This window comes from Pterocles gutturalis, unplaced genomic scaffold (genome assembly GCF_000699245.1).
Source record: "Pterocles gutturalis isolate BGI_N339 unplaced genomic scaffold, ASM69924v1 scaffold17754, whole genome shotgun sequence".
Classification (NCBI taxonomy): domain Eukaryota; kingdom Metazoa; phylum Chordata; class Aves; order Pterocliformes; family Pteroclidae; genus Pterocles; species Pterocles gutturalis.
The window spans coordinates 1-11786 of NW_010136090.1; the positions used below are offsets into that span (position 1 = coordinate 1).

General features: G+C 41.0%; 1 protein-coding gene across 1 annotated transcript; it reads left to right on the forward strand.

The window, feature by feature from the left end:
* Positions 1 to 454: 454 nt before the first annotated feature.
* On the forward strand, positions 455 to 4355 carry LOC104468153 (thromboxane-A synthase-like; the record flags this gene model as incomplete). The annotated part of the gene is made up of 3 exons (XM_010082182.1): positions 455 to 592; positions 3243 to 3405; positions 4048 to 4355. Coding segments are annotated over 3 exons (376 nt in total), but the record flags the coding sequence as incomplete, so codon positions are not given.
* Between the last annotated feature and the right edge of the window lie 7431 nt (positions 4356 to 11786).

The following is an 11786-nucleotide window of genomic DNA, read 5'->3' on the forward strand; positions in this document are numbered from 1 at the left end:
GGTGGGAGGAGTTTCTCAAATAAACTCAAAACCTGTATTTGGTATACTTTTTACTGAAGGCAGAAAGGCATACTCTTTCTCCCTGTTATTAGAGGTGACTGACACATTGTATCTGCAGTTTTCTTCAAAAAAATGAGTCTAAAACCAACATTATCAGCAAAATTGCAGTTCAACAGTTAATGTTTTGGAAAAAACATAAGCAACTAGAAATGCTTTTACTGTGAAAAGGGCAAAAGTTAGCCATCTGGGTTGGAGTTGTGTGCTTCCAGGTGGACATGATTGTAACCTGAGAAGACACTAGCATCAGCAACAGTTGCTGTATTTATCTTCTGGGAAAGTATTACTCCCGAAATCGTGGGGTCAGCCCAGCTGAAGAGATTGACTTTCATGGTTCCCTCCCGCTGTGTTTTCACCTTTATTAATCATCTGGGATACATGACACTTACTGTTGCAGGTTCACTCGGGAAGCAGCTAAGGACTGCATAGTGCTGGGGCAGCGTATTCCAGCCGGGGCTGTCATTGAAACCGCAGTTGGACATCTCCACCACAACCCTGAGTTCTGGCCAGAGCCTGAGAAGTTCATTCCTGAGAGGTACGTGGAGTAGTGCTTTCCATTCTCACGTTGAAGTCCTTATTTGGGCCTGTTTAGATCAAAAGCCTGCCTTAAATGGTGTTTCATGTATTAAGGTGGGCACAGGACTCCAGCCTGTCCAGTGGAGACACCAGATTCTGCTGCTCCTTCATAGCCACAGTAACCTGCTATTCACCCAAAGGAGTATTTCTACCAAAAGGAGCAAAATTTAATTTAGGTCATAAAATATGTTATTTCTACCAAATTAGACAAGTGGTGATAGTGGCACATCCCACAGAGTGTGCAGTTTGGTTAAGGTTGAAATGTGATGCAGGTTTTCAGACCTGTTCCCAAATCAGATGCTGCAAATAGTGTCACCTCTGGATGCAGAAATTCTGAAGTGAGAAAGCCATGGAGGTACCCAGGAAACTCGTCCAGCTCCTGACTGGTTTAGAGCAGCCTTTTCACCTGAGGTCTTGTAACAGTGTGGGTACACTGTGGTGGTGGGGGGGGTGGGGGAAACTTATCCCATCTCCCACTGGGAATTTGCTCTCTGTCCATAAGTAAGGATCCTGGGTCCTTAGCTCTGCCTGGCAAGATATATTTTTACATGGAGCATTTATTGTCTTCAACTGTGGGGGGCACTGTCAAGTTGTGTTTGTGTAACCTGCCCTGTTTTACAGATGCTGAGTTGAGCTTAGAGGGAGAGTTTCAGCTGATATGGTTGGTGCTGTGTGGAAGCACAGTTTTGTTTTGTGGGCAGCTATATTTTCAGCTGTTCAGTGGGCAGCTGCATTTTAAGCTACCACTACATTGAAAAGTCTACTAAGAAAAAAAGGGCATGCTCCACAAACAACTAGGTGTGAGGCAGGCAGCCCAGAGCCATCTTTGCTAGTAAGACAAGACATGTATGGTGTAGGGGGGTTTGCCCAATGCTTCTTCTGGAGCAGACCTTGACATATGCTTTATTAAGCACCTTAGGCCATGAAGAAGAGCAATGCCAGGGTTTGAGAAGCCCAGAGCTTTTGTTGGGGAGGAATCTTAGCAATAACTGGAAGTCAGTTTTTTGGGTTTTTTTTTAGCAATGCTTATCCAGAAATGCTGTCCTGATTGTTTGTTCACCACTTTAACAGTAGTATGAAAGCACATTCCAGGGTAGAATGGATAGTGGGGGCTGCAGTCCCCTTGACTCATACAGTGTTATTTGTTATGAATCTGAGATCAATTCTGTTTTGAAATTTCCCTGAGGAATGAAGCATAATTACCAACACTCTTCCCAGCATGTGTCAGTTGGTAATGTTAGTAAGAATTATAAAATAAGAGCTTAATAAAAAATAAATTAATTCAGCTACAGCCTTTTTCCCCTAATATTTTGTTTTGAAATCTGCCTCAGGAATAATACAAGGGAGACGTTAAATTTACCAGAATGATATATGGGAGTGAGCAAGGCAAGAATTGCATTAACCTGTTTACATGGGATATGCAACAATGCTCAGTACATGAGTTAATGTCTCAGTCTCAAATTACGGGCTTCTACAGTACTTTCTGCAGTAGTATCCCAATCTTATTTAGGATATTGAAGCATGAGGATGGGGTTAGTGGAAATATACAATACTATTTTTTCCAAACCTCAAAATAGCCTGTATTACCTCTCATCTCTGTCTACCCTGCATGAGTTCTCTGGGCCTTAGTAGTCTTAAGTTCTTGCAAACTGTATTCAAACAGGTGAGAGATTTTTAGGGATGACCCTATACATGAAGGACAGAACCTTCCACATACAGAACTGGAAAAGTAGTTCTGTACTACCAGAACAGTTCCAAATACCTTATGACATGGCAGTACTTTGTAGATTTCCAGGGTAATGCCATCACTGTAAAGGCTTGCTTGTTTTAAGGAACCACTCTGATCCGTGACTCAGCACAGGCCAGGATGAGCCTCACCTTGTTGATTATGCATTGGCCCTATTGACTCAGACTCTGTACTCTTGTCTGTACATATTCTGTCCAGTATACATCCATCTTTGCAGATGTTGGCATACAGATTTTACTCAATCCTAAACCTAAGGTCAAATCCTTAGCCAGTAATTGTGGGTCCGCTGCACCGGCTATGCTCCCTCCTACCTTCTTGTGCACCAACATACTGGCAAAGCATGGGAAGTTAAAAAGTCCTTGGCTTAATGTAAACATTGCTTGTCAACAACTAAAACATCAGTGTGTTATCAATATTCTTCTCAGCATAAATCCAAAACATAGCCTCATACTATCTAGTAAGAAGAAAATTAACTCTATCCCAGCTGAAACTGGGACAATGTATGAGGGAGATATTACAGCTAAGAGGAAACTAGCAGGCTGCAACATGAACTTACTAGAAATAGCAACAGCATGGTCATCAAATGAAGATAATTCATTAAAGATAAATTGGAAGTAATACTAATGTCTGTCTGTCCTCTCCTGGAATCACCAGCTGACAAAGGCTGATGGCTGTAAGTAAATTTTCTGTTTACTTAAGACTGTCAGTCCCATCAGGACATAATCTATCTTATCCTTATCAGTCTCCTTAGCCTGTCCATTAAGACCAGTTGAAATAACCACCTTTTGAGATGTAAATAAAAAATATGGAATCAGGAGAAAAAAGCATTTCTTGAACCAGTTTCCATCTCTGCACCTTCTAGGTTTACAGCGGAGGCTAAGAAAGAACGACATCCCTTTGCATACCTGCCCTTTGGGGCAGGACCCCGTGGCTGCATTGGCATGAAAATGGGTTTGCTGGAGACAAAAATGACCCTGCTGAGGATTTTGCAGAAGTTTCAATTTAAGACCTGCCCAGAGACTGAGGTTTGTACATGCAGAGGCTTAAAGGCCAGACTTGTCAGCTTCAGGGAGCTGACAGTGTGTCCTAGCCAGGATGACTGACTTGCCTTTGTGACTTTCTCTTCATTTGAGAAAACTGCTAGAGCCACTTCTGTAATGAGGGACAAGAGACCTGGACTGCACGTTTTAATCAAAATGTGATTTTAAACTTTATGGTTTCTCCAACAAAACAAACAGTTACACAGCCCTGCCTTAGTGGAGAGCAGTACAGTAGCACTGCCATCAAAATACCTTGATTTATACAGGGTGAGAATGGGTATACATCTTTCATGGGATCTCAGCACTTTAGTATGTGCCTATTGCTATATACATTGCACCTCAGCAGCTCTAGAGTTTACAGAGTTAATTTCTTTCTGCTCATATCTAGAGTATACTTGGGCAACCACTGCCTTAGCCTCTGGCTGTAAATTCTATTTAATATTATACTACCACAGCTGACTGTAAAACAAGTACCTTACAGCTTCCGTAGTAATCCTGGTATGAATTGGTCCCCCAGCAATAATGTCTATCTGTATGTGGGGGTGTTATACACACATAAACAAATACATACAACTGTACAGAAGATGCTTTGCTTTTTTTTTTTTTTTTTTTTTTTTTTTCCTCCAGATTCCTTTACAGCTGAAGTCAAAAGCCACACTTGGACCGAAAAATGGAGTCTACATTAAGCTGGAATCTCGCTAAAAGAAAATGTACATCCTGAAGCCTCCTGGGATGGGACCCCTTGTTCACTGACTCACTGGGTATAATTATTTTTCAAAAACCCAAAGACGGATAAGAGCCTAAGTCCCACTGATGGGCAGTGGGTGCTGCCTCCCTGCTCTCCTGTGGGAGAGTCTCCAGTCACTTTTTTAAATGAGACATGGGCTCCACAGTCATTTGGTTTTCAAATTGCTGTGAACAGTATCTATAAAGAAGCATCCCGCTTTCACTTGCTTTTCTGCATTACACTTCCTTTCACTCATCTTTGAGAATGCTTTCTTCATGCTCAAGTTCAATAAATGGAGCAAGTGTTAAGCATACATGAGATTTACAATAGATTACAGTTCATTATATCACACATCGTTCTCATGCACTTTTAAGTCCCTACTCCACAAAAAGCCCAAGAGGCACCACAGTTAGAACAGAAGACCTGGGATGCAGTGCATTGGATTTTATCATGAACTCTGGTAAAAATCAAAGCTGCCTCCTGCACAGTGCTTAATCTCTCCCTGTGTCTGTAAAGTGGAGGGAGTTGCACCTTCTTCGTGCTTTTGAAGTTATTTGAAATATGCTGAATTAACAATTTGCACTTGGCACATTGCTTCCACATGACTGAGGAAAACTGAAGAGTTCCCCTGCTTACCAGTTAAGTTCCAGTAGCCAAGACCACAGAAGTGAGGTGACAGTCATTTTGCGGGCTACTGAACTGCTGTTGGAAAGGTGGAGAAAAGGAAGATACAAATTTAAAGAAAGCAGGAGGACTGGAGGAAATTTAAGGGTAATCAGAAGGTGTTGGTACAACATCTGCTTCACATTGAGGCCTTTCCTTTCCAAATATTTCAGCTGGCACCATCCTTGTCTAGCTCATGGACTCAAGGAAATTAAGAGCGCTGCATGCACTAAAGCCAATGGCAAGGGAGTGATACCCAGGATCATCAGTCCCAGCAGTTCTCTTGATTCCTTATGTGACCCTGGAGCAGGTCACGTCCCAAGTGCCTCACTCCAATCAGGAAGGAACTTGTCTGATTGCCGGCTGCAGAAGCACCATGGATCCATTCAGGCTGTATGGCTGTGCACATGCATCTTCACAGCCAAAGCAGCAGTACACTTCCACTCTTCACATTCCCTCCATGCTATTTCCTCTTCCTCTACAAAGGCCTTCAATCACCACACAGCTAGTGGAGCATGACACAGCAGCCATCAATTGACCAGAAAAAAACCCACAACATTTCCTTCAGGGGCCACGACAAACTGGTTGGCTGTACAACAAAACCGTGACAAGAAATGGTCTCAGTCTCAGGGTCCTTTTTTTCCTTTTTTTTTTAAATTTTTTTTTTTTATTTTTACATTTTTATAAATAGCAAAAATTCTTATGGCACCGTAAAAACAAAGAAGCACCTTTTTGGTTCTTTGCAAGTGTTGACCCTCTGCCTGCTGACATATTCTGCTTGAGGTTTCCTTAGGTAGAGCATCTCTTTTGGTGGTATGCACAGAGAAGTGTCATGGCAGCAGGAGGAATAGACTGACTGCTCAGCTTCACTGCAAGGATTGCTGAAAGGAGCCATCTGCTCACTGATCCCTAGCTAGTTCCCTAGTTTCTCTCCAGCAAGCACCTTTTGCTGCCTTCTTCCCACATGCTGCCTTAATGCTGATCCAATTACTGTATCTTGTTCTTGGAAGATTTGTCTTTCTCTCTCATGGGATTTTTCTTTTTTTAACCAGAACTGTACAGGTAGTAGTGGTGAAGTACTGACCTGGCAGTCTAGGAATTATTCCTATTTCCATGGAGCGTCTCTGGCATGCTAATAAAGTGCCTGTTACAGACACACTGATTATACAAATTACTGATGGAGTGATTGTTATTTATTTGAAAAGCAATATACTGTATCTGCCCTACTTTCTGTCGATTAGCCATAATTTTTCCCTCATGAAAGTAGTATGCTGGTAGCTTATTTACTGTATAGCTCATACATGAAACTGTCAAAAAAATTGGAAGGGTCTTGCCTAAAAATGTCCCACCTACCTGAATGAGCAGAAAGCTCATTTCAGTCTGAAGTCAGTTGTCAAAGGCTTGTTTGTCCCTTCAGAATTTTTTTACTGTTTTTCTTACTTACGTAACTTAGCGGGTCACTGTGTGCTTCATTTTTGAACACCTGCTTGAAGCCTAAATCAAGTTTATGTCTTTCTTCAATACACTTTTGTATCGACTGTTCTACAGCTTATCTGAATGCTGTTTGTATCCTCAGTATTTGTCTGAGAGTGCCACTAACATGTAGAGTAGCTGAACAACTCATATTTCTGTGCCTGAACATAGCACTGTTGTCTTGAATACTATGTTGACTCCATTGGGAAAAAAACGGTACTGCAGTGGCTGCAACAGTGCATCACATTTTACAGGCTTGGAAACTGCACCAAGAGTCTTTCCCAGACACTTCTGCATTGAGCACAGACAGTATGTGTGCAAGTAAACTCCCTTGAGTCTGAGCTAACATTTTTTCATCTGTCCTGCAACATTTTCTTGTTAGGAAGTATTACTTATTTTCACCTGTCAGTTTGTAGTGGTAGGGAAGAGAGGAATTATTTTTGCAGCTGTGGGCCAAGCCAGATTTCTGGGAGCGCATCATCCTTGTTCTACATGCAGGCCTAGCAAGACAGCTTGAGAAGTAAGACAGAGGAAAGGCTGCCAACTTTTCAGTACTAGAGGAAGAGCCCCAAGCCATTTCTTTTAAACAACAGCTGCTGATACAGTCACCAGACACTGCAGTCTTCCATTTTACCAAGGTACTTAACGATGCTGGCCCCCTCCCCGGCTGTGTGGGCTCAGCAACATACCTTAAGAGCAAGCTGTGTTGAGGGACTGATGCTGCTCTAGCCCCTTGGAAGCTCAAGTTTGCAAAAAATGAGACACAAGACCGACGGCACCTCTGCAAACCAGAAACTGGTAATATCCTGCTAATTACAGTGTGTTTGTGCATCCATATAACATGATCCCAAACTGATCCTGAGCAGAGTTGGCTTTAGTATTCATTAAAAAAAAAACCTACAAAAAATTGATTTATGTTTATAGTTGCAACATCAAAACAAAACTTTATTACCTTAAGTAGTGGTGACTGTTAGCATTTGTGGTACAGCATGAGCAGTTAATTCAAGGGAGGAACAAGGAAGCTGATTTAAAACAATCTCTTTCCTCAGAAACAGTGAGTCTTGCATTGCTGACCGGTGGGTTTGTTTAAAATCGGGCATGTCTGATTTACAAAAGGGTCTTAGTCATTCTCTGTCAGCTGATACAAAGCAAAGGCTGCTTGGTAAAGGAAAACTGTTAAAAACATCTTCTGGGACTTTCCACTCATTACAGAAAGCTGTCAATGTAAAGTGGTACTTTTAATGAGCATGCTGAGCTAGAAAACGCTTACAGTTCTGTACTTTATACATATCTGGAAAAAGAGCTGTGTGTTAAAAATCATTATGCTTGATTGATTGTAAAATTGAACTCTCTGTTCTTACCCGTCATTAAACTGCAGAATTTCCTCTCTGTGTGTGATACTTTCTGAAATGACCACCTTCTCATTTCCCTTTGTTAATGATGTTTCCATCTTGGACACAGCTTCACCTAATAACAGATTCTTCTGTGCATTTACAATAGTAAACACACTAGACAAAGTCTCTAAGGTGTTTGCTCCCTATACCCCTGGGCGCTATGACTACTTTCAAGGAGAGAGCAGGATTCCCTCAATTGCTAGGCTTTTTGCAAGTAGAGATGAATTTGTGACTGGGCCTGAAAACAAGAAGTGCAAGGAACTCTTCAGGTCCATGAAGCCTATCCTCTGCTGAAATGGGTAAGCACCAGTAACCTTGGGCATATAACAGCCATCCCTCCTGGATTTTGTGCTGGAAGTACTCCAGATAAACAGCATTTCCACAGCTCCCGCTTGCCCTGTGGCTCAAAGGCAGCTCTGAGCAGTGCATTAGTGCATTTCCAAGAAGCAAAGTGCAAGTCCTCTCAAGCCAAGCAGCACCAAGCACACTATATGTAGCTGGTGTGTGGTATCCACGTAAGTTCCTCTTATCCACCACCCCTATTTCACCAGGCTGTAGGTATCCAAACTGGGTAATGAAGCCATTCCTTTGCTGCCACCACTTACAGACAGGGTTTTGACACCCACATCTTATAAAATATAGGTGGAATATTATGACAAACATGATTGCAGGTAAAACTCATTTAATAGTATGGTGGGTTGACCTTGGCAGGCTGACAGACCCCTACCCAGCCCAGTGGGTTGGGGAGAAGTGGGGGGGAACAGGGGTTCGTAAACTACCATGCTCCATACTGCATTATTAGCATAGCAAAGTTGCTTGGCTTCTGCTTACTTGCCATCTGTCTTGACAGGATGGGCATGTTCTCAAAGAAATAAATAACCTTTACAGCTTATCTTTCTCCTCACATGGTGTAAGAGAGAGAGATTATTACACTGTTCCTGCTCAGTTTCTTAAGTAGCCAAGAGATATCCTCCTCACACAGTGTGCTGGTTTTGGCTGGGACAGAGTTAATTTTTTTCACAGTAGCTAGTATGAGGCTATGTTTTGGATTTGTGCTGAGAACAAGGTTGATAACACAGTGATGTTGTAGTTGTTGCCAAGCAATGCTTATATTAAGCCAAGGACTTTTTCAGCTTCTCATACTTCTCTACACGAAGCTGGGAGGAGACACAGACAGGACAGCTGACCCAAACTGGCCAAAGGGATATTCCATAAGGGGTCTACCATGAGATGTCATGCTCGGTATGTAAGCTAGGGGAGTTGGCCAGGGCAAGCAGGATCCAATTGCTGCTCTGGACAAGCTGGGTGTTGTTTGGCAGGTAGTAAACGGGTACATCAGTTGTTTTTCTTGGGCTTTGGGCTTTTTTGTTGTTTTCCTTCTCATTACAATTCATTATTATTAGTAGAAGTAGTATTTTATTTTATTTCAATCATTAAACTGTTCTTATCTCAACCGATGAGTTTTCTTACTTTTGTCCTCCAGTTCTCTCCCCCATCCCACTGTGGGGGGAGGGAGAAGCTGTGTGGTGGTTGCTGCTTGGCTAGGCTTAAACCATGACACTCAGAAAAGAGGTTCAATAAAAATTTTTGTCTAAAGGTTAGATTTAATGCAAACGACTCCTTAATGTGTTCATTTCCAAATGCACTCCAAACAGCTGGAGAGGAAGTCCACTACATAACAGCAGCATCTTTAAGAAAGTTTCCAAGAACTTAGAAACATACTGAAACGTGGGTGCTTTTACTAGTGAGAAAAACATTACAAGGAATTTAGACGTTTGAGTACCTGTTTATTTACCACACATAAGAAAGTTACCACTGAAGTTTCAAAAGTGGAAAACACGGTAACTTAACTTTTTTTGTGTGTCTGTAGAAAAATAACAGATGACAAAGTAGCACAACCAGCCATTTTACTCCAGTTATTTTGCTTACATATGCACATGCACACACACTTACACATTGCCCCCACCCCCCAAGAATTCAGTTAAAGGTTTTAAAAATATTACTAGTTTTACCTGAATTAGCCATCAAAAATGTTATTAAAATATCTCAATATGAAAAAAAATGTTTGTTTCATTTTTCTGGCAAGTGAATAATATGACTTCAGTTATTCCAGTTTTTAGCCAAAACGCTGGTTATGTTCAGAGGAAGGAAGACATACTAACCGTATTCTCATTTTCCATGAACATGTAGATAAGCATGTTTTTGTCACAAACAAAATCTTATTCTGTACAGGTGTGAAAGCTTTCATACATGATGTTGTCCTCAATGAATGTAGCAGTTGCTGATGAGCTCATTTGTTCTTTATCACATGTTCAAGGACAGGCTGGATGAGACTTTGAGAATCTGGTCTAGTGGAAGGTGTCCCTGCCCATGGCAAGGCAGGAGGAGGAAGCAGATGATCTTTAAGGTCCCTTCTAACCCTAACTATTCTATGATTCTATGTATGTTCTATTACAAATCTTTCCAAAGAAAGAATAGTCAACTTGCTTTTACACATCTTGTGTTTTACTGGGTTTAAACATGAATAGGAGTATTTTCCTTCAGATATCATGCTGCTAGTTTTACAACTCATATAAAAGGAGTTCTGCACAGTCTTACTCCAGCTAATCATGGCTAAGCTCCTGGTTCACAGTGCTGAAGTAATAAAGAGTTACCCAGTGTACACCTGTCAATCATCATCCAGATGAATTAGAAAGAAGTGCTTCTAGAATACAGGTAGAGATGAACTTTTTTAATCTTATACAAAGTATATCTTAAGGCTTTTGCAGCACACTATAGCTAACAAGTACTCATCTAGGAGTATTAAAGCTGTGCTAAAGTATCTGTCTATGCATCAGCAACTTTAATCTTAAGAAATACTTGACAGTACAAGGTTTTTGCTTGCCTGCACATATGTATGCTGACTGCTCAAGACCAGTAACATCTTTTGCTGTGAACAATTAAATATTCAACTTAATCTTCAGATTTTTAAACGTTTCAGCTCTGTGGCTGAAGACCACTCCCCAGGTAAGCACGTTTTTCCTGTGAGAAAGTCCAAAGATGCCTTGGTTACACAGGTAACCAGTGTATCTCCTGCAACCAAAGGAGCAGTACATCTAATGAGAGATGGCCATTCACTGGCCTTCCCAACAGCTGTAGAGAACCATGAAGTTGCTCCACAGAAACAGGGTATTGCTAATCAAGCAGTGTAGTTCACTCCTAAGTATGATATTCTCAAATGACAGGATGAGTTGCCTCCTCTCCTTCCCTACCAGCACCTGCCTCCACTCATTTTAGGCACAGTGAAAGTGATGAAAAACTTGTGTTCTCACAGACCTAAAAGACAGCATTTATTTGATAGAGTAAGTCAACTGTTTGAATAGTACAGTACCAAACAGCGCTTGCTATGCTTTATGTCTTTGGCGCTTGTTTTAAATTAGGAAATTAACAAGTGAAAATAAGTCTCTGTTCCTTTTCAACAAGCAAGTTTAATTTTTTAGGCTTTGTTAGTGAAGATTAAATAGGGACAAAAGCCCATGCTACTAAAAGTTTATGCAATGAGTTAAGCACAGAGACAGAGATTGTACAGTCTAATTTGCAAACACATGAATGTCTACTGTTACAGGAGAGAGATTATTAAAAAAAGCAGGTTTTATACAATTTTGAGTTAAAAGACAAACAGGAAGAAGGAGATAGCCTCTTATGAACAAGCACATGTAAAGATCTATCGGGAAACAATTATAACTAAATACTGTTTAAACTTGGCAGTCATAGCCAATCCTCATGTTACAACAATTAGTGAATTCCTCTAATAAATTTATAAAAGTCTCTAGAAATGCATTAAAACATGATACCTGCTAAAGAACAGGAGACAGACACAAAATTTCAAGAATTCTAAGACATCCTTCGTGTCTTTTTGCCCCTCCACAGAAAAGATAAAAGAATAAATGTTTCTGAACATTCACCTATCCAATTATAGAATGTGCTGATTTTGGCAGGGATAGAGCTAATTTTTTTCACAGTAGCTAGTACAGGGCTATGTTTTGGATTTGTGCTGGAAACAGTTGATAATTCAAGGATGTTTTAGTTATTGCTGAGCAGCACTTACACAGAGTCAAGGCCCTTTCTGC